The sequence below is a fragment of the Zea mays genome, chromosome 9 (assembly GCF_902167145.1).
Source record: "Zea mays cultivar B73 chromosome 9, Zm-B73-REFERENCE-NAM-5.0, whole genome shotgun sequence".
Lineage (NCBI taxonomy): Eukaryota > Viridiplantae > Streptophyta > Magnoliopsida > Poales > Poaceae > Zea > Zea mays.
In genome coordinates, this window is record NC_050104.1 from 11660150 (window position 1) to 11682462 (window position 22313).

Below are 22313 nucleotides of genomic sequence, written 5' to 3' on the forward strand. Positions count from 1 at the left end.
AGTTTAAAACCAAGTTATTTAAACAACTACATCAATAGAACACAATTAAAACAAGCCAAGTTTCCTATAGAAACAAAGAAATGAATAGACCACACAGTGCTGACAACATGGAGGACAAGAATACGACAAATATGAAAGTGAAAAATGCTATAATCTGAAGTTGTTGTAATGCTACAGAGTAAACCCAATTTCAAGTAATAAAGAAAGAGTTCAGTAGAGGCTAACAGATATTGCCAATTCAGTACACTAAAAATGTACTAGTTGAATTGAAAATGCATAGCTAAAGTTTCATTGGATTGATAAGACTTCATCGACCGACCCAGATCATATTGGCTCTAGCTAACAGCCAAACATCTAGGCAGCATTGAACTGTATAGCAAATGAATGAAAATAAAAAGAAATTTAATCTGCACAGTACACAATGAACCTAACAGCAACACCAAATTTGAATTACATTTAAAAGCATGCAGCATAGATACAAATCCCTATGTCGCATGCACATATTCAAGATAACTAGCAGTCAAATAAAAAAATATGAGCATCTCATAGTAACTTATAAAGCGCAAGAATATAAATTATCATGTTCATCACACGCAGAACCAAACACTTCAGAATTTATACCATAACAGGCAAGTTCAAAACTTAACCGCCACAGATGCAACCAAAGATCTAAAAGAAGTTTAGCATAGTAGGACAACAACTACGAATAGCAGTGCGATCAAGAGGCAACCACCGCGAAGTCTAAACGCGGTCACGGCGGGGACCACCGTACTGCGGGCGGCCGTAGGCGGGGGCGTTGGAGACCTCAGCCTGGCGCTCAACGCCGGGCAGGTCGGCCATGCCGAGGGCAGCGAGCATCTCCATGGTCTCCTTGTCGACGCGGATCTCTTCGACCTCGAGCGCGGACTTCTCCGGCACGAAGTCCATGCGGCGCTCGCGCTCCTCCTCCTGCAGCTTGAGCGAGATGCCGCGGACTGGGCCGCGCTGGATGCGGCGCATCAGGTGGGTACTGAAGCCAGCCACCTTGTTGCGGAGGCGCTTCGAGGGCAGAATCGAGACCTCCTCGAGCACCTTCTTGTTGGTGTGGAAGTCGAGGGTCATGCGGGAGTAGTACTTCTCGATCACCTGCCTGGAGGTCTTCTTCACGGTCTTGGTGCGGACGCGACCCATGGTGGCTGCGGCGGCGGCGCGCTGGGGCAGGTGGCGGTGGCGGCGGCGGCGGCTGGGGTAGGCTTGGAGGAGAGAGAGTGGAGCTACTTATAGCAGAGGCGGTCGAGTTTGGGCTAGGGTTTCGCTATTTGTTGTGGATCTGAGCTATTCATTTGATATGGGCGGACAGATATAGATGGTGCGAGTGTTGGGCTTTGTTGCCTGGCCTGCTTGTGTCGGAGCTTTGGAATTCTTTTTGGCCCATCAGTTCATACCGGGTTATGTTTGGTTATTTCAATTCTATATATATCAGGGTTTTCGATTTGCTCTCGATCCATATGAATTGAGTGGGATTTGGTGAGTTTAAATCCCAAACAAGTCAAACTTTCTTAATTTTTTTCTAATCTCATACAATCCATGTATAATAGGAATAATCGAATAAGACCTAAATTGTAGTGTATTGGAATAAATAGGGATAGATTTTGACTTACTATGGATTTAAACCAACTCAATATTACGCAATCCATATGGATTAAGGGTGAAACGAATAAGCACCTTGTTCGGTTATTCCAATTTCATGTGGATTGGGGTGGATCGGAGGATTTTGACTTATTATAGATGGGTACAGGTTCACTGTTGATCTCAAGTTTGATCTTTAGATCACTTGAAAGGGGTTGAGTGTAACCCTTAACCAAAAGAGGTCACCACAACGTAGAGTAGGCATTGGCCGAACCACGGTAAAAATCGTTGTGTCACATTTTCCTTTCACTTATTACGATTACTATCTTCTTGGGTTCTCCACTCTCTTGCAATATTGATTCTAAGTTTAATACACATCTTAAAGAAGTAATCAAGAGAAGAGTTCTCTCTCCATCTATCTTCTCATCCTTTGCTAGATTGGAACTGATTTGGATAATCTGCCAAGAAAGTATGTCACCACTTTGCTAGATTCCCATCTAAGTGCATGGATGCTGCCCCATCGTAACCCATAGAGTTGTAGGAATGCTGAAAATGGCGAAGTAAATTGTGACACTTGTCGATCCAAGCAGCATCAAATGAAGGGAACGGCATCTTTGGAAGGATGTGGTGAGGTGAAGTGTCTTTCTTTGACTGTTCATGTGTTGATTTGTGGCGTGTATTGAAGAAGTTTCAGCCTTGTTGACGCTCTCGCCTTTTGCAAGCACATTGGTAAACGGTGCCTCCTCCTCAAAGACCACTGATGAGACAGACCAATACCAACAGATTTTGCTTCGCCCTCAAATTGCCTGAGTGCCAACTGTGACACTCCTTGTCCGATACGCTTGACCGGTTGAGCAATGAACTACCTGCTCTGCGAAGACGAACCTGTTGGAAAATATGCTCGCCACTGGATCCCATCACGCCGCCACCGTATCAATGCTTTTGTCGTTCTGTTCCTTCTGCAATATATTCGTTTCGGTGAGAGAGTGTAAGAGGTTTTACACTCACTAGAGGCTTGTTTGGGTTTAAGACTGACTCCAACAAGATACTTTAAAAGCTTCTGTACCATAATATAGAGGATCAAACGGTTCTCTACGCTCTCTAGCAGTGTCCTCTTAACGATCCTCTATCCATTTGAATAGGACGGGATGGGATGGGACGATCCCTCAAATTAGGTTGTTTGGTTCTGGGTCAAGGGTTGGGACAGTACTATCCTGTGTTGTCCCCTGTTGTCCCTCAAAATTGGAGGGACGAGAGAGGACGTCAGGGGACGATCCCGTCCTAGCTGTCCCACAACCAAACACACCCTAAATTTAGAGGACACTGCTGGATTCTCTATATATAGAGTTTTTCTAGACGACCCTCTATCCATTTGAATACTTAAAATAACTGGTTTAGCAAAACTAAAATATGTATAATACATTTGAGAGTATGATAAATACGTATGTACAAAAGTAAAAAATGTCTTTAATATAGATATTTACGTATATAGGACGTGATTTAGAGGATGTTGTTAGAGAGGAAAAAAATATAGAGGATGAAATCTTTTAGAGAAGATTGTAAAAGACGAATATAGAGAATGAATATAGAGGACGTTGCTGTCCAGCAACCTAAAGATATCAGAGAAGATTGAATGAGTTAAAAAATCTTGTTGCTATTGAATTTTAAATAGCCGGTGAGGTCGTTCGGCGGTAGGAACTAGGAACTTACTTAGCTCCGTAGAGGGTGAGAGCCATGACCATCAGGCCGACTAGCGCCGCCGCCGCTCCAGCCGCGACCTTGGTGATGAGGAGGCGCAGGAACCCCTGGATCGGCCCGTCTCCGGCGACGACGGCACCACCGCCACCACCCTCGCCGCCGGCGCGGCGGTGCGCGACGATGATCAGCGTCATCCCTGAAAAGAACGGCGTTTATCATCCGCTTCATTTCCGAAGATCTCCTTGGATCGGGCTCAGCTATAGCCCTCTCAGTCAAGACATGCTTTATCCGGCACATTGATTTCTTTACCTAAAATTATGCAAACCAAAAAAGATGTTAAACGTCAGTTATAGAAAAATAAATAGCATGAGGAGAAACATATGATATGACTGACGCACAGTGATGAGAAATGCAGTGCGCATCAACAAGAACATTGTTTGTTCACATAGATGGGGGGAGGGGCATTTCTCCTTGGTACATTCTTAAAATGTTAATGATTATTTTTGCATGTCGAGGTCACCTTGCACATGCTTCTGATATTTTGTTTTTAATGGTTATGATGCTCCACAGCCAAAATTTAGTTCTCAACTGTTTCTGTATATGCCGGGAGGATACTAATGTTTTAGTTGTTATGAACCGCTGTCTTTTGATACATGAACTTGTGGATTACATTGGCTACAGGGTTCAGTGGTGAGCAATTCAAGAGTATTCAGTAACACACATTATACAAAGAGAACCGACTCAGTTTTAGTCTAATGTATTGGATTATGCATTGGTCAGGGTCAATAAGGGAAAAAAATATTTAGTATGCTATATTTACAGTTATGTAAGGCCAATAATAACTAGAAAGCTCAGGAAAGTGAAATCCCAAATGTAAACAATGAACAACCAAGAAACAAGGCAGGGCCAAGGAAAAGTGGAAAATGACTTCGATTTGCGAAGGAGAAGGAATGATACGTGGAAGAATTGCAATGGCACGGCTTCACACCAACATATTAAACAACCTATCATCTTACAAAGCATGACATTGATATTTGATGAAATCAAAGCTACTTTAACTGTTGTTACACATGGCATCAACATGATTCTGTTGCGTGAGAAAATGTGCTGTTGTTGGCAGTCAGATACCTTGGAAATTCGTTCTGGATTTGGGAACCCATCTGATTGCAGCATCTGACGCTGTGTCATTAGCATGTTCTTTTCCTTTAGAAGAACATACCACATCTTCTGAAGATCATCCCAAGATTTTAGTCGCAATTCAGAAGCCTTCCAGCTGCGACCTAACGATTGATGCAACAAAGAAAAGGGGGACAGTAAGATTTCTAGAGAAGCAATGTTCAGACAATAAAAAAAAATATGCAGAAACAACAGCGTATCTAAATGACTAAATCTATGAAATGGTCATAAACCTGTCAACAGTTACATGAGTAGTACTACCTCCGTTACCTCCGTTCTTGAAAATTTGTTGTCCGTTAGTTCATTTTTTACTAAAACGCGACAAATCATTTTTATACTAAAACACGACAAATAAAAAAGAACCGAGGGAGTATTTGTCGCAAGAACACAGGCAGGTACAAACATTTCTGTAACGCAACCAAATAAGCCCTCTCGATGACATGTGCATATCCTGACTCCTGAGGGTTACTTGAACAAAGGCAACAGCAGGCCCATAATTTACCCAGACCAAACAAAGCCCATTTGCCAACACCACATTAGAAGTTCCTCACACACAGGACATAATCTTCAGGTATGTCTAGTGTTTATCAAAGGAATAGATAGAAGCATACGTACTGCCCTAATGTAATGGGGCCTGCAACTAATGATTCAGATATAGTAAATGCCAGCCAAGTATACAGCTACGTTTACAACTAGTGATTCAGATATCGAAAGTCAGCCAGGTAGACAGGACAACAACGTTAATTCCCCAAAAGAACGACCTATGGGCATACTTGCTATAGATTAGAGCGGATGCAAATGAGTGAGCATTGGCCAAATCGAACTCACATCAGGGGGCAACGGTGCAATTAATTCAACAGCATACAAGTGAAAAAGGTTGATAACAATAGCAACAATATTAACGCGTCTAGAAAAGGAAGGAATATGACTCTTGTTTTCAAAATTCAGATTCGACCGACAATGTTAACGCGTCTAAAAAAAGGAAAGAATATGACTCAGTTTTCAAATTCCGATTCGACGGTTTTTTCAAACAGTTTTAGATTCAATCAAATCCATACAAAAGGTATACAAGTATATTTATGACACCAAAAGGTATTATCAGATTGATCATATAAAACACATTATTACAGCAAATCTATTTCTAGACAGAAATGTCGATACTGTTTTTCCGCATTAAGTTAAAGTATCTTTTTATAGTAAATCTATTTTTAGATATTAATATTGGTTCTGTTTTCTATGAACGAATGTCTACTAATCATGGCTTTGGAGAGCCTTCAGTACTCAAAAATGAAAATGCCAGCAGTTATGTTGCCTATTACAAAAAAAAAACGCTATACCGTACCCATAGACACCCACCAGAATGCAACAATCCGTTACAAGGTAGACCAAAAGATATGTAATATTGTCTTCTAACAAAGTTCTCTTCCCAAAAATTCTGAAGCAGCAATCCTCAGTTACTCTAGCTCTTGCCTATGTTGTGAAGGAACACACTTTCTACCCACTGCATGTGCAGGATCCATCCATTTCAAGCTTACCAAAACCCCTGCAAAGGCAGGAACGGGGTCAATGTTACAGGCCCCATTCATCCTCTGCCCCTGCCCCTACCTCCACCTCTTCCTCCTCCACCTCTTCCTCCACCTCTTCCTCCTCCACCTCCACCTCCACCTCTTCCTCGGCCGCTTCTACCTCTGCCACTACCGCCTCTACCTCTGCCACGATTTCCGCCAAACATATAGAACTCAGCTTTTCCCTGCTTCAAGCCCAGCGGCTGCACAGCTCTCTTTTTGACACCCTTGGGTTCGTCGTCGCTAGACGACTCTTCCTTGTGCCTTCTCCGGCTTTTAGAGAAAAACGAAATCTCTCGTGAGCCACCAGGCCCGTACTTGACCGCATCAAGTGCTTTGGAGTTCTGTTTCCTTTCCAGGGCAGCTATCCTATCCTCAAGGGGAGCAGCATCCTCGTTTGATAAAGAGACGCTGTTCAAAAATGCTTCCGCATGGTGTTCATCCTTGACCTCGTATAACCTGAAATATAAAAAGCAGTAAGCACATCTTCTGTGTACCGGTCAAATAAGACAGAATAGTTTAGCTACTTCAAATTTTGAAATGCAACAGGTAAGCACGAGACTGGACCAAGAACTCTGTAAATGAGAACTGCAGTTTTTGTTTCAGGAGGTTAATATTTGTTCATGTACTTTCACTTTCTTTATGAATTGGAGATATGCACTGAATATACAAGAAATGCTTCTTCTTTTTTAATAAAGATCACACCTTCTAGTACCACAGGCAAAATGGCAAAAGTCCAAAATGGGAAATGCATAGTTCACGTTGTAACCAAAATGAAGCAAGATCTCACCTTATACGCTTTGAATTATGCATGACATCATCACTGTCAGATTCCGCTAGAGTGTCAGATGTGTTACCATCAGATTGTTGGTCGTCCTCGCTAACACTATCAAAATGTTCTTCAATCAGGCGAGGCTCCTTTGTGGCTGCCTGAGGATGAAGTGCGAGGTATTCTTTTGATTCTTCATCAATTTCAAAATCCTGTACATAAGATCAATGGGATTAGAAATCAAGTACCACAAAAAATAGTACTGATTAGCTTACAATATTACAGAAAATTAAATAGCACAAGTAGGGCATAGACGGGTTAGATCCAGAAAGTAGTTAAATTACAGCTCAAATTCTCCATATTCTGTAAAAACTAAACATCGCATCATCATCAGCTCAAAATTAAATAAAGAGAATGTGTACACGAAGTTTCACATGCTAAAACAAACAGCAGCAGCATTGCACAGGCATAGGATAGGATCAGATAAAAATCAGGATAAAAGGATTGAGATATGTTGTAATTTCTTTTTATATACAACTACCAACATGGACAGTACAAATCTGTGTGCAAGACTGCAACCTAATAGCAGTACGGAAAAACAACCAGTAAAATTCCACACCTTATTCTCAAACATTTCTTTGAACCGATCATCATCCAAAATGGCCTTATTCAGTTCTAGTTTTCTTTTCTTCTTCTTAATACTTGATTTATCAACATTCTCCATATCAAGATCTATTTCATCTTCCCTTATACTGTCCATAATCTGCCTGTTAACCTTCGGTATTTTGACGACTTGCTGGACGAGAAGAAGAAAAATGAGAGTTCATCAGGTTTGAGATATAAAGCCTGTACCAAAGATAAGCAGGTGAAAACATACCGTTATACGAGATTTTCTCTGAGCTTCTAATTTCTTTTTCTTTATCTCATCTTTAATTGTCTCGTATTCAACAGGAGCAACTGCTGCCCGTTGCTGCAAAGAAAGAGAAATCCTGGTAAATACTGTTTTGCGTCTTTTCTGTAACTCATCTGATCATACAGAAAAAGAATGTAACCAGTCCATGATGGAGATCAATTATATAGTTAGATGCCTAACAGAGTAACAGAGATGAGAGATCTAATTTACAAAGAACAATCTAGTGTGTCAAACAAAGGAAAGTACCTTAAATTCAGGAATTCAAACACCTAGTCGTTGGCAAAACTAAATGAATTGCTAACTATAAAAAAATCCAGCACAAGATAAATGTGTAATTCATGTAATGAGTTGTATGTAAATGTGTAAAGAAGCCAAATTTACCTTCTTGTATAGTTCATAACGTACAATAAATCCATGTAAATATGCTCTTACAGCACTGCTGCCAATGTATTGAGTAAGGTTCAGTCGCTCCATCTCTTCTTTAGTCAAGAACTTGTACTCATCAAACAGTGTTGTATCTGGTTTCTCTTCCATCTCCTCCTATAAATGGAGGAAGGCAAATGATGAAATGTTCAGTTAAAAATTATTAGATCAATTACTAGAAGCCAATTGATGCAGTCTCACGCACAGTTAAGTTATCAAGATGTGAACACCACTTTGGAGCTGGGCCGAGCGCAGGAATGAAGTGGGCAGGTATCTGGCTATTGTCCAGGGCTAATAGCACTAAACCACTATTCCGGAAGACACAGACATCATTGATAGCACCACCATCTGGTTCAATGCTAGTCATGTTATTTCCCTGCAGAAAAGATTTGAGGGCATCATAGCACCATCCAATAAAGAAATTCAAATAATGAAAATGCATAATGCAATTGAAAACATGTAAAGGAATGAGTTTCACCAAAGAAATTAAAAATTAAGAAATTATACAGGTTTATAAAGGACTATGGCAGCCCATGAGATATTGTTATGTTATTTGCAAATTACGGTTAAAAAAGACATGAACTTTTTCAAGCATATTGGCTAATTTCTAATAAATCACATTGTCTACTGATGGTGTGTTTGGTTTGAAGAATGAGGTGATCCATCATGTACTCATGATTCCTCACCTTTTTTTTTGGGTTTGTTATGTTATTTGCAATAGAAAGGAATGCTGTCACCAGGGTGGGTGAACTCTCATAGATATCAGGTGTCCACATATATAGAGTCAAGAGAGAGATTGAGTCCGAGGGAGAGGGGGGTTTTCTTGGGGCTCGAGAGATTGAATAGATAGGGCCCCACAAGTTGGTTAATTCGCCGCTGGGGAATTCACACAAAAGGGAAGGACTTATTCTCAACGAAAAAAGTGCTCTCTGAACCGAACGTGAAAGTTGTTTTCCATCAGACGACTGTTCACGTAACTCCACTCTCGGCTTGGATTATATATCCATTTGGTCCGCTCTCGGCCATTCCACACGCTGCCTAGCAGAGACGTGGTTATCTGAAGTGGATTCTCTCTTTTCTTTTCTTTGGGTGTAGTCGGACATTCCACTTTGTTAAGTTCTTTTCTTTTCTTTTCTTTTGTATTCTAGTAGATGCCGAACCTGCTTCTCAGTGGGCGGGCGCAGCAGCTACATGGACCCTCTCTTTATGTTGTTGCCAGTGCTTTCCCGGGCCAAGCCGGAATTCTTTATTAGAACGTCGGCAGGCAAAGCCCGAAGGAAGGCTGCTATCCCCTCAGCCTTCTTCCTTTTCGATGAAAAACAAATCAATCTCCGAAAACGTTTGGGGGGGGGGGGGGGGGGGGGGGGGGATGAGTGCTCATTCCACCAAATTAATGTAATGAAATCATGATGCACCACCTCATGAAGCATGGGGTGATTCCACAAACCAAACGCACTGTAAATGCATAAGAGCTCCCATGTCCTTGAACGGTTCAGAGCAAGAGTCAAACAGGTATGAAGACATAAAAGTGTCATTTCAGTTTTCCTATCGCTGTGTTGTAAAAAAAGGTCATGTAGTTCATGTGTAAAATAAATATTCCAGAATACAGACTATCAAATTTAGTGTTATAAAAAATGGAATAAAGTTTAGTGCCGTGAGAAACATATTCCTCATAGACATAAATGTAGCCTGGAACCACAGATAATTTGGTAAAACTGATAACTCACATATTCCCTAAGAATTTGCAGATATGTTGGAAGGTAGCTGGGTTTCAAGTGCTATGCAAATACATGCTTCCCAAATAAACCCAAAGTCAAACAAGGGTAAATAAGGAATAAAGCTGTCAGCACAACCTAATATACAAAAATTGGGTTCTATGCTAGTAACTTCCCTAATTTGCTTCAGATAGAGGCTATGGCATGCATTACCAGTACGGATTCAAATGTTACAGCCTTACAGGAAGACTTCAAGATACGTTCAGAATTTCAGATTGCACCATAATAGAAACTAGCTTAAAGCCTTTTAAGGTATAACCACGGCCATGTTTTACTTCAAGAAGGCGAGCAAACCAACACCCAATGGATCATAAAATATCAGTAATGTCTTAAATTAGAGTTTGCTTTAAATCCACATCAAACCCAATATATATGTAAAATTACACCATGAATACTAATAAACATTTGAACAAAATGGAAAGGAAGAAACTCACTGTATTAGGATCCCAGATTCTCACTATGTGCTTATCAGCAGTGATCAGTTTAGGTTCAGTAGAATTAAGTGTCTGGTGCCATTTGATATTTAATATTGGGCTACCATACCTGAAACAGATAACAGCAATTACATGCCCAGTGAAAGGTAGTAAGGTACAATATGTAACTCAAGAAGCATTCAACTATTGATTGCATTTCAAAAGTAATAGAGATTTGGACCCGCTGTTTACAGCTTATTCTTCCAAGACACATTAATAAAACATACAGATTCAAAAACTTATTGCAGCAGTTGTATCTGTTTTTTTAACAAAACAGGCAGAATGTGTGTGAAATGGCATGATATTAGGATGGAGAACCAAGAAAAGGTAAGGCCCTGTTTGCAGAAGGAAGTAGAGTAAGAAAAACCCATCCAATGAGAGAATTCCTTCAGAAGATTTATGTAGAAATGGTTGATTGGCTGGAACTAACTTTTCATAAAGATTAACAAGTGAAAACCCTTCACAAGAGGAAATAGAGACTTACATGTGATCCTTAACTCTCAGAGGAGAAGACATGCGTAAATCATATATTGATATCTGCAGAAAATCCCAAAAATGTTGATGCATACTGAGATTAAAAAATTAATGAAATAAATATAGAAAATTTTAAAGGGATAGCTGTCATGTTTATATAAAAGAAAAAGTGTTAGAGGTAAATAATTGTATATCATTAGGGCTAACCCTAGAGGGTAGCTATATAGTGTTTGTACATGGGCCATATGGGCCTAGCCACATGGGCCTAACCACATATAATCTAACACCCCCCCGCAGTCTGAACATCCGTCGCAGCGGAGTTTACAGACTGGATCCAAAAAGAAGAAGTACATCACACACTAGGATCCCCCCACAGACTCAACTAGCCACTACTGATGTTGAGGCTGGAGCGAAACTCGGCGAAGGTCGAGGACGGGAGACCCTTGGTGAAGATGTCGGCAAACTGGGAGGTGGTCGGGACGTGGAGGACCCGAACATCACCGACGGCGACCAGATCTCGGACGAAGTGTAGATCGATCTCCACATGCTTGGTCCGCTGGTGCTGCACCGGGTTGGTGGAGAGGTAGACGGCGCTGACGTTGTCGCAGTAGACCAACGTGCTCCTGGAAAGGGGACTGTGGAGCTCGGCGAGGAGCTGCCGGAGCCACGCAGCCTCCGCCACGCCGTTGGCCACGGCACGGTACTCCGCCTCAGCGCTCGAGCGGGAGACGACCGGCTGGCGCTTCGACGACCAGGACACCAGGTTACCGCCTAAGAAGACGGCGTAGCCGGAGGTGGAGCGCCGAGTGTCCGGGCACCCAGCCCAGTCAGCGTCGGTGTAGACGACCAGCTCGGAGGAGGTAGAACGGTGAAGAAGCAGCCCGTAGTCGACAGTGCCCCGGAGGTAGCGGAGGAGGCGCTTGAGAGCCGCGAGGTGGGGCTCTCGGGGGTCGTGCATATGGAGACAGACCTGCTGCACAGCGTAGGAGATGTCCGGCCTAGTGAAGGTGAGGTACTGAAGGGCACCGGCAAGACTCCTGTACCCGGTGGGGTCCTCGACAGGGTCACCCATGGCCTCAGAGAGCTTCGCCTGCGTGTCGACTGGGGTAGAGCAGGGCTTGCAGTCAATCATCTTGGCCCGCTCCAGAATGTCAAGAGTGTACTGCCGCTGGTGAAGTAGGAGTCCTGAGGGGCGAGGCTCAGCAGTGACCCCCAGGAAATGGTGAAGCACACCCAGATCCTTGACCGGAAACTCCCGCTGAAGTGCGTCGACGAGGCGGCGAAGAAGTGACTGACTGGAGGCGGTGAGGACAATGTCATCCACGTAGAGGAGCAAGTAGGCAGTCTCTGCTCCATGATGGTGGATGAACAGAGACGTGTCTGACTTGGCCTCCACGAAGCCCAGTGTCACCAGAAACGTAGCCAGTCTGGAGTGCCACGCCCGGGGGCCTGCTTGAGGCCGTAGAGGGACCTGTTGAGGCGGCAGACCATGGTAGGGCGAGAGGAGTCGACGAACCCCGCTGGCTGACAGCAGTAGACGGTCTCGGTGAGAGCGCCGTGCAGGAAGGCGTTCTTGACGTCGAGCTGGTGAACTGGCCAGGAGCGAGCAAGGGCCAGCGATAGCACCGTGCGGACGGTGGCCGGCTTCACAACCGGGCTGAAGGTCTCATCGTAATCGACTCCGGGGCGCTGAGTGAAGCCCCGAAGAACCCAGCGAGCCTTGTACCGCTCCAGGGTACCATCGGCCCGCCGCTTGTGCGTCCAGATCCACTTGCCGGTGACGACGTTGGTGCCGGGCGGACGAGGCACCAGATCCCACGTCTGGTTGGCGACGAGCGCCGCGTACTCCTCCTCCATCGCTCGACGCCAGTGGGGGTCCAGCAGGGCGGTGCGAACGGAGGAGGGTACCGGAGAAATCTGCGAGTCTGCGGTCGTGGCCGCCAGGACACGGGGCGGCAGGGTACCAGTCGCGTGCCGTGTCACCATCGGGTGGACGTGCCGCGGGTCGCGGTGAAGGAGCGGTGGGTGGTACACCGGCGTCTCGACACGGGCCGCGGGTGGCCGAGGCGGAGGTGTGGGTGTCCCTGGCGGGGACTGGGCCACCGGCGGTGACAGCGGCAGGGGCGGCGACGGTGGAGGTGCGAACCCCGGCGGCGGCAGCCGGCGCTGGTAGACCCGCACCGGCTGGGCGAAGCGGGCCGGAGGGGTCAGAACCGATGGCCCCGTAGGCGGTGCAGTCCCACCACCCTCACTCGGCCCGGGGGCGATCGGAGACGGGGCTCCGCGGAGAGGCGACGACACCGTAGGCGACACCACCGGACCCGAGCAAGGTACCGGGCCGGGGGTAGGACCGACAGGTGGTGAGCGAGTACCTGCAGAGAGAGGAAGGAGAGGTGGCTCGACCACCGTGTCAGTCGGAAAGAGAGTGAAAGGGTCAAGGTCAGGGTCGGAGGAGGGTGGTGTGGTGGACTGGTGGTGGAGGAGTAGGGAAATACGGACTCATCAAACACCACATGGCGAGAGAAGAGGACCCGGCGAGAGCAGAGGTCAAAGCAGCGGTAGCCTTTGTGGTCCGGGGAGTACCCGAGAAACACACAGAGGGTGGAACGGGGTGCTAGTTTGTGAGGAGCAGTGGCAGTGGTGTTCGGGTAGCAAGCACACCCGAAGACACGGAGGTGGTCATAGCGCGGAGGGGTACCGAAGAGTGCCTGGTGAGGAGTGGGGGCCGGACACGCAGTGGAAGGGAGACGGTTGAGGAGGTAGGTAGAGGTGTGGAGGGCCTCGGCCCAGAAACATGCCGGAAGGTGCGCCTGGAGAAGAAGAGTGCGGATGGTGTCGTTGGTCGTGCGAATCATGCGCTCAGCCTTGCCGTTCTGGGAGGAGGTATACGGGCAAGACATCCGCAACTGCATCCCGTGGGAGAGAAAGAAGTCGCGGGAGGTGGAGTTATCGAACTCCCGACCATTGTCACACTGAACGGCCTTAATGGTGAGGCCGAACTGAGTGGACACCCAGGCGAAGAAGTGGCGGAGGGCGGGGAAAGTCTCAGACTTGGCACGCAAAGGAAAAGTCCACACATAATGAGAAAAATCATCAAGCACCACAAGATAGTATTTGTAGCCTGACATACTGGTAATGGGTGAAGTCCACAAATCGCAGTGTACAAGATCAAAAGCATGAGTAGCATGAGAGGAAGAAGAAGAAAAAGGAAGACGAACATGACGGCCTAACTGGCACGCATGACAAAGATGCTCATCATGGGATCTAGTACATGGGATAGTGGCACTACGAGTAAGCTGCATCAAGGCATCGCGTCCGGGGTGACCAAGGCGACGATGCCAGGTGGTAGAAGACGTGGCGGCAGCAAAAACAGCAGATGTGTCAGGTGACGAAGACGAAGAAGATGTGGCGTGCGGAAGCCGAAGGGTGTAGAGGGGGCCGGTGCTGTCACATCTGAGGAGGGGGCGCCGAGTTGCCGGGTCCTTCACAGTAAGACCAAAAGAGTCAAACTCGACAGAACAAGAATTATCAACAGTAAACCGACGAATAGAAAGAAGATTGTGGACCAAAGAAGGAGCGACAAGAACATCGGGAATGCGAAAAGAGCCGGGAGGGCTGGCGGCACCCACAGATGTGACAGGAAGACATGAGCCATTCGCCACCATGATGGACGAAGGGAGAGAGGAAGAAGGAGGGCGAACAGAGGTGAGTATACCAGGGTCGGGGGTGGTGTGGTAGGTAGCACCGGTGTCCGCGATCCACTCGGGACCCATCGGCGGAGTCAGAGTAGGAGTCTGAAAGGCAGCCAGGGTGGCCGCGTCCCAACCAACCAGCCCGGACGGAGGAGTAGCCGGTGGCGTGGGCCACGACGAAGCGGCAGGTGTCGAGGTCCATGGTGACGGGGAGGCGAAGGCGAACCCTGGCTGCGCACCAGCGAACATGGCCACCGGGGACCGAGCCTCAGAGCCTGGCCCCTAGAACGGCCACATGGAGATGCGCCCTGACCACGGGTGGTGAAAAGTGGGCCAAGGCGCACCCTGCTGGGGTCCCGGCGTCGGTGCGTGGCCACGGGCACCACCCCCGGAACCACCACCGCGGCCACCACGGCGGCGACGACCACCACCGCCCCCGCCTCCGCCACCTCGACCCCCGCCGCCCATGCTCGGCCCGGGAGGGCGAGGGCCAAGGGCAGACTGTGACGGAGTAGGAGGACGGGTCGGGGTGAAAGCCGCCAGTGCTGTCGAAGAGGACGAGGACCCCGTGCCGGAGATCGATGCAGCCTGAGCGCCCAGAGTGATCTCCTCCAGGGCGAGGTCGTCGCGAACCTGGAGGAAGGTAGGAAAGGGGCGCTGGCGCATGATCAACGACCGGAGGTGGGTGTAGCGATCGCCGAGGCCGCGGAGGACGTTGAGGACTAGGATGCGGTCCTCCACGGGGCAACCCAGATCGCCAAGAGAGTCCGCCATGGTCTTCATCTTGCGGCAGTACGCACTGACACTGAGGTCCCCCTGGACGAAGGTGCGAAACGCAGCGTCGAGGCGGAGAGCCCGGGCCTCGGCGTTGCCCATAAACTGGCCCTCGATGGCAAGCCAAACAGCCCGAGCGTGAGGAAGGTTCCGGAGGAGGCTGTGGAGGTCAACGGAGATCGTCCCCACGATCCAGGTGAGTACGATGCTGTCAAGGCGCACCCACGCGGCAGTCGGCGCCATGCCGGTGGGGTCGCAGAGGACGTGGTCGTCCAAAGCGTAGCGACGAAGGGTGAGGAGGAGTAAGTCCCGCCAGCGTGCATAGGACGGCGACTCGGGCTCCAGGACGACAGGAACCATCAGGCGAATGTTCTGGACACACCCAGCCTGAAGGTGGAGCTGAGCCACTAGCGGGTCAGCCGGGTCATGCCAGAGCACCGTGGGGATGGTGCGGGGCCCGGTTCCGACGGTCGGTGCGGTCGGGACCCCGTACACACCGCCCATGGTGGCAGCAGTGAGAGCGGCGACGGTGTATCCCTGGTGGGTGATCGGTGGAGGAGGTGGCTGATCGACGACCGGAGGCGGATCAACGACCAGGGACGGGGGAATTGGCGGGGGAGGGTCCTCCGGACCGGCAACCCTCGCAGGAACTGCATCCGCCACAGCCGCAAGGGCCGAGGCGGTGCGCGCAGCGGTGAGGGCCCCACCGGCGGCGGTGGGCCCGTCCCCCCACGTCGGCCCGAGCGCAGGGGAGGCGGGCACGGACCCCCACGCCCCTGCCACCAGCGCCTGCGCACCTGCAGGGGAGACAGCGGCGGCGGCTGGGAGGGGGTGGGGAGGGGCCAGGGGGAAACGCCCACGCACGGTGGCTGCAGCAGCGGCAGGAGAGGCGGTGCCGGCGGGCCTGCCAGGGGAGACAGCCCGCGCCCAGAAGGAGAGGGGAGGGAAAGTGGAGGGGGATAGAGGAGGCTGCTCGCCAGCCATGGGAGGGTCGCTGGCGTGCAGGGGCGGCGCGCGGACGGCAGGCTGGAGGCGCGGCCTGGCGCGCAGGGACTCCTGGCGGCGGCCGCCTGGCGCGGAAGCACAGCCGGACGGCAGGACGCAGACGGCGGCGCGGATCCCTGGGCGGCGCCCGGTCGGCTGGCTCCGGGCGCGGCCTGGCGCGCAGGGGCTGGACGGCGGCGCGGAGTCCTGGGCGGCGCTTGGTCGGCTGGCGGCGCGGCCTGGCGCGCAGGGCTCCTGGCGGCGGCGACCAGGCACGCAGGGGCAGGTCCCGACAGCGGCGCTGGGGGCGCGCGGCCTGGCGCGCAGGGACTCCGGGCGGCGGCCGCCTGGCGCGCAGGGCAGATCCCGACGGCGACGGCTGGAGAAACCCTAGCAGGGGCTGCCAGGCGGCTGGAGGAAAACTAGGCTAGCTGATACCATGTTAGAGGTAAATAATTGTATATCATTAGGGCTAACCCTAGAGGGTAGCTATATAGTGTTTGTACATGGGCCATATGGGCCTAGCCACATGGGCCTAACCACATATAATCTAACAAAAAGATCTACAAACACCACTAGAATAGCATACAACACACTGCTGTTAAGTACAATAGTCAAACTGAAGAAATGGGAAGTTGTAGAGCACATAACTTCTGTTCAGAGTTTTGCTTAATGTAAAAATATTTTCCTCAAAACCCATTGGGATCTAAATCTCTTACGGTTTGTGGCTGGCCGTTGTCATCTATTGCCTTGCATCAAGTTGATTGCATAAGGCTGTTTAAGTCATCTTTTTAGTGGTTGTTTTGGTCACGTAAGGTTGTTCTGGTCATGCATGGTCATGTAAGGTGTTTGTTCTGGTTGTCGTGATAGTGTAAGACTTTAAGGTCATTGTACTTTGCTATTTTGGCCTTACTTTCTCTTAATGCAATGACATGCAGTTTTACATGTTCAAGGAAAAAGAACTAAGCTAGAAGGTGCTGACTGCTAAGTAAATATGGTCAGTTATTTGACTGCCCAAAAAAGCTGTCTTTAAGACCAAACTCCCCATTTCTATGTTGGGTATTGAAAACAAATAGGATGGCCTGGCCAAACACCATGTAAGGTCCACCCCAGGACCCCACTGTCTGAACAACCAGTAATAGCAAGAGGTGAATAGAACAAAGGAAGAATGCATGATGCCATCCCCCCCTCCTTTTGGTCCTTAACCAGAAGCTATGAATACAACACGTGTGAAAGGGCCTCTAGAGTTGGTTAGGTGGTCTGAGTAGCACTCTTCGGGTCCTAAATTCGAGTTCGAATCCTAGTGGGAGCGAATTTCAGGGCGAGGTTAAAAAAGGTCACTCGTTGGTTCTCCCGGTTGTGTGCACACGAGATGGATTGATCTATGGAGGGCGGATCCTCGTGTATAGGCTGGGAGGGCTCAAAGCACGAGTAAAGATCTAACCTATAGGAGGCGGGCCATAATGATGCACGAGGGGCCAACTTTCATGACCTTTCTCAGTCGGGGCTCCGATTGAGCTTCTTCTTGATATAATACCGTGGGGCGGTCTTTCCCAAACCGGTCGAGTTTTATAAATACAACACATGAAGTTGTATTGTCCAACTTTGTAGGTTACAACATCAATTAGCACACTTCAGAAAGAACATAAAGGTCAAACATGCAATAGCCTGTAATGGCACAAATATCATGGCATAATTTTATTTGAAGTTGCAAAGGTCAAACAAAGTAGCTATCACAAACAGGTGCACAATCAAACAAATGTTAATCTACATAGACTTAAAGCAGAAAACAGAGGCATAAATGGAGCAAAACGAGTTAAATTGTTGTAATAAGGATAGAAAAGGCACAAAATGTACTATGCATAATGCAAAATACTGGCACATGGTACTTAGATTCTGTCATGGTAGTAGGGGAAATAAAAAATAACTAGGCAGATTAAGAGAGAGAGAGAGAGCAGTGAAAATCAAGCAGAAAAACAGCTCAGGACAACATATACCTTTCCTGTACTGGTCCCCACTGCCATAAAGTATCCTTGATCTTCATCAAATTGCAAAGACGTGACCTCCTGCAGTTTTAAGCATGAGAGAATGTTACAACTTACAAACTTAAGCATCAATTTACTAACTTGCTGTCAAAGTAAAATGTGAACCTGAGAATAATCTTCAGAACTAACAGCTGGAATATTAATTCTGCCAACAGAAGTTTTTTTCCTCATATCAAAACACTCAACTGCACCATCCTCACCACCGCAAGCAACAAGCCCATGGATCTTACTGGGAGCACAGCAATTAATCTTGGAGTTAACAATACTCGATAATCTAGTCACTAGCAAGCCATGTAAGTTAATAAAAAAATATTACCTTCGTGTAACCGCATTTATTGCTGGTGATTCGGAGGAAAGAGAAGCAAGGAATCGTCCCTGCAGAAGTGATTGGGAGGAAGTGAATTCAATAAACCAACAGAAGGAATATGTGCATATAATGCAGTCACAACCAGAACTGATACCACCAAAATCAAATAAGGCATATGTCATATAGCTAAGTGGAACACCATTCAAAATAATATGTAAATATGTTTATGTTGATCTTTGAATCTGTATTGGGTGGCAAATAAAAGTGTAAAATATGATGTTTTGCTGATGACTAATACAAGATAAACAAACAACTAATATTGGTATGCCTATTAAGCGCTGAAATTAGACCTGCTCTAGGTTTATCCTGTACAGATCTGGTGATGAAGCAGCACATAGCAAGTCGCAGGACCAGCAATCGTAGGCCATGTCCCTTCCCACTCTGTCAATAAATAATTGTGGGGATTGGCAATATGTCAGATAGATATTGGACAAACAGTATTTACAACCTTTACAATGATTCCCTACTAGTAGTTGTTAGCATTAAAATTTTAACTTCTCTGTTTAGACTCGGAATCTGATAACAAATACAGTATGTGTTAAATCAGTACTGGATATTTTATAATGCAGAAAAACTTATATTTCCCTAACCATAAAGAGGAAGACAACTAAATCCATAGAGGTGAGAAGTTGATGTTACTACCTCATAGGCACACCTCACGTATTAAACTATAAATACATATCTATGATCGGTCATTGCAAGTTGCAACATAGAAGTCTGATAGTAGCCTAGTAGAGATGCCAACCTTGGAATTCTCAAGCTATAGTGGCTTCCATACTTAGCGTGCAAATTTACAGAACGATCAGCACACAAAAACGCGAGTTTGGAATAGTCATCACCAAGGATCTGAAGAAAGAAACAACCAAGCTTGTTAGACAGAAAAATACAAGAGCAGTTCTAGTTGGTAATAAAAGGGAAGAAACAAATGGTTGACACTTTAATGAACTTATTGTTTTGAGCGGTGAATCTCCGATGGATACATCAACTGGTAACAAGACCCATATTGCTCAAGGAAATGTACACAGCATTGATTTTAGCAATAATAAAACATTAGCTCCCCTGGCACTAGATAAACGACCAATGTGTGTTCTCCACCATCCCACAGTTACTTCTACTGTGTATGAGGAAAGCTAAAACCACACTCTATTGTGTATAGAAGTCCGGAGTAGTGATCAGGTGCAGAAAAAAGAGTGCACCTTGAACTTCATCGACAATTCCTTAAAACGCATGTGCCAGTAAATGAGCTTCCATAGAAGTATACCTGGAAATCTACAATTTCTGAGATCATGTGCCGCTCGAACTTCATCGACAATTCCTTCAACTCGTAGACTTTAACTTGCGGGGGGTAAATACCTAGCACAAAATAAGACATGCATAAACAAGCATGCCACACTGACACCCCTTAACAGCACGCAGATTAAGCTAAACATAGCCGTGTGATAACAAGCTTAACGCACACCTGAGGCGATCAGGTACTGGTCATCGGGCGTCAGCTTGATCTTGGTGGTGGCGGTCTCGAACCTCAGGTCGTGGATCAAATCCAGCCTCCGCTGATACTCTACAGCCAAAACAGCGAAGTTTCCCTTCATTGCTGCACCTAATATCTCCACAAACGCGCGCGCGCGCGCGCGCGCGCGCACACACACACACAGAAGGGAACGCCTGCGTGTGGGTTCCGGAGGTACCTTTGTCCTTGCGGAGGGCGCGCTTCTTCTTCGCGACGACCCAGGGGGCGACATAGCGGCCGCCGGTGAGCGAGTAGAGCTTGACCCCGTTGATGGAGGTGGACTTGAGCGACCCCGCGCCGTGGCTCGCCGCCATCTCCGACGCGGTCGCCGGAGCCCCTCTACTCCGCGCTCCTCCTCGTCGGCGCTGGTTGCCTGCTGCTGGCGCTAGGGTTTAAGGAAGTTGGATGGAGTTGGCGGCTGTCCCGGCCCGGCGCTCGTCGTGCGCGCGCAGGGGAGAGGAGACTGTCAGGTGGCGGCGGCGGCGCGACGAGAGCTCTCGCAGCCGTTGGATTGGGGTTGGGTTCTGGATCGATCGATGGGGAGGGGATGGCCCGCGTGTCCTCACTCCTCAGCTCGTGCGTGCTCCGTCCCCACGCGCGTCGCCGTCCGGAAAAAAAAAGGCCCCCACGCACGCATTAGCGAGTGATGAGTTGGCTCTAATTATTTGAAAATTAAAGAGAGAGAGAGAGAGAGAGAGAGAAATTCCTCTTGTAGCCTAAAAGGACCGCTATCATTTGAACATGATTTAGGCTTGGGTTCAGTTGGGCCTGCACGTTTGTCGAGTTTTAAATAGAACTCAACAGAAAGGCCCAGTGGTGGTGGGTGGGGGAGCGAGCGGCAGTGTTGGGAGAGGCGGCTCACGTTTGCGGAAAAACAAATTCAAACGGCCATGCAAAAAGATGGCGAGAAAAAGAAAATAACTGATGGAGACTGCGCCTCAAGAGCAGCAGTTATGGTGGGTGAGGGTGGGGGTCTTTGCATCTGCGAGGAGATTTTCTTCGAGTTGTCTGTGTGAGTATGGATGGTTTCTTTCTTAAATGCTAATAGGTGAGTGCCCGTGCGTTGCAACGGGGACATATGATATTACGATAAGTTATAAACTTAATCAAATAATCAAAAATAGCAGTCTGCTTGGATTTAAAAGCACACCAGTGCAAGAATACATTTGTAAATGATAGATGTTGTAACTGGTTTGCCGTCCTTATCTCCTAAATCTAGAGCTAATCCAAACAATCTAGATTAGTCCACAGTTTATGGTATGTGCTCGTGCGCTGCGACGGTGTACAAATTATGAATATGAGATCCCAAAAAATTTCAATTGTTAACAAAACAATCTCCCTCCCACGAAAATTCTAATGAAAGTTGCAGTTAGTAGCTTTTTATTAGCTGGATCCTGAGTGGTCCGTTGGATAGTTCAAGCTCAACCATAAACTGTGGACTAATCTAGATTATTTGGATTAGCTCTAGATTTTAGCACCTTTCTATTAGCTATATTTGATAAAAAAGGCCATAATCACTTCCTACCGAGTAGGGTGGCAAGATCTTATTGAAATCCTTTAAGCCAAATACACATGTAGACTTTCAGACACCAAGAGCTAGGGAAGAAACTGTAACATCTAGCTATCTAGGAAAAAAGCTACAACAAACAAAGACACCAAACAGTTGTGTCAAGTCTTCCTTTCAACACTACAAAGATCATATCTTGAATGATTTTCAACTGCACTACAAAGTATACACAACATGAATGAAACAACTATGCATTTACACATTTAAATAAGTATTGCTTTAAATATATATAGGTGGAACAAAATATGTCGCGGTAGTGGAAAAGTTCAGTTAAAATTTGTGAATTCTAAACACCAAAAGATTGACAGTTGGCACCTCTTTAGGTAGAGTATCCATCACATCTTTGAGAGTAATGTCATTTGGTTGTTCCGTAATCTTCAGCCATTTGTTTTCTTTTCCCCTCATTATCTAATGGCGGTGGAGTAGCTAGAAGTACTGCTGCTTGCAAGCCTCCTCTTTGCATCAATGTTAAGAATTGGTGGTAGCTTCCTCTGTTATATATA

At 47.2% G+C, this 22313-nt stretch overlaps 2 protein-coding genes across 2 annotated transcripts; both read right to left on the reverse strand.

Annotated features, from left to right (window-relative positions):
* Positions 1–583: 583 nt before the first annotated feature.
* LOC100282953 (40S ribosomal protein S17-like) lies at positions 584–1258 on the reverse strand. Its single transcript, NM_001291552.2, has one exon. It carries the CDS (start codon positions 1168–1170, stop codon positions 742–744), a length of 429 nt encoding a protein of 142 aa, NP_001278481.2. The 5' UTR covers positions 1171–1258; the 3' UTR covers positions 584–741.
* A 4397-nt stretch (positions 1259–5655) lies between these two features.
* On the reverse strand, positions 5656–20886 carry LOC103637924 (nucleolar protein 10). Its single transcript, XM_008660932.3, has 16 exons — positions 20422–20886; positions 20196–20294; positions 19998–20089; positions 19482–19582; positions 19027–19117; positions 18686–18744; positions 18475–18598; positions 18322–18390; positions 10885–10937; positions 10362–10470; positions 8358–8528; positions 8111–8269; positions 7694–7786; positions 7436–7612; positions 6838–7028; positions 5656–6506 (listed from the first exon to the last, which is right to left on the reverse strand). Exons 1-16 carry the CDS (start codon positions 20555–20557, stop codon positions 6065–6067), a joined length of 2166 nt encoding a protein of 721 aa, XP_008659154.2. The 5' UTR covers positions 20558–20886; the 3' UTR covers positions 5656–6064.
* Positions 20887–22313: the final 1427 nt, after the last annotated feature.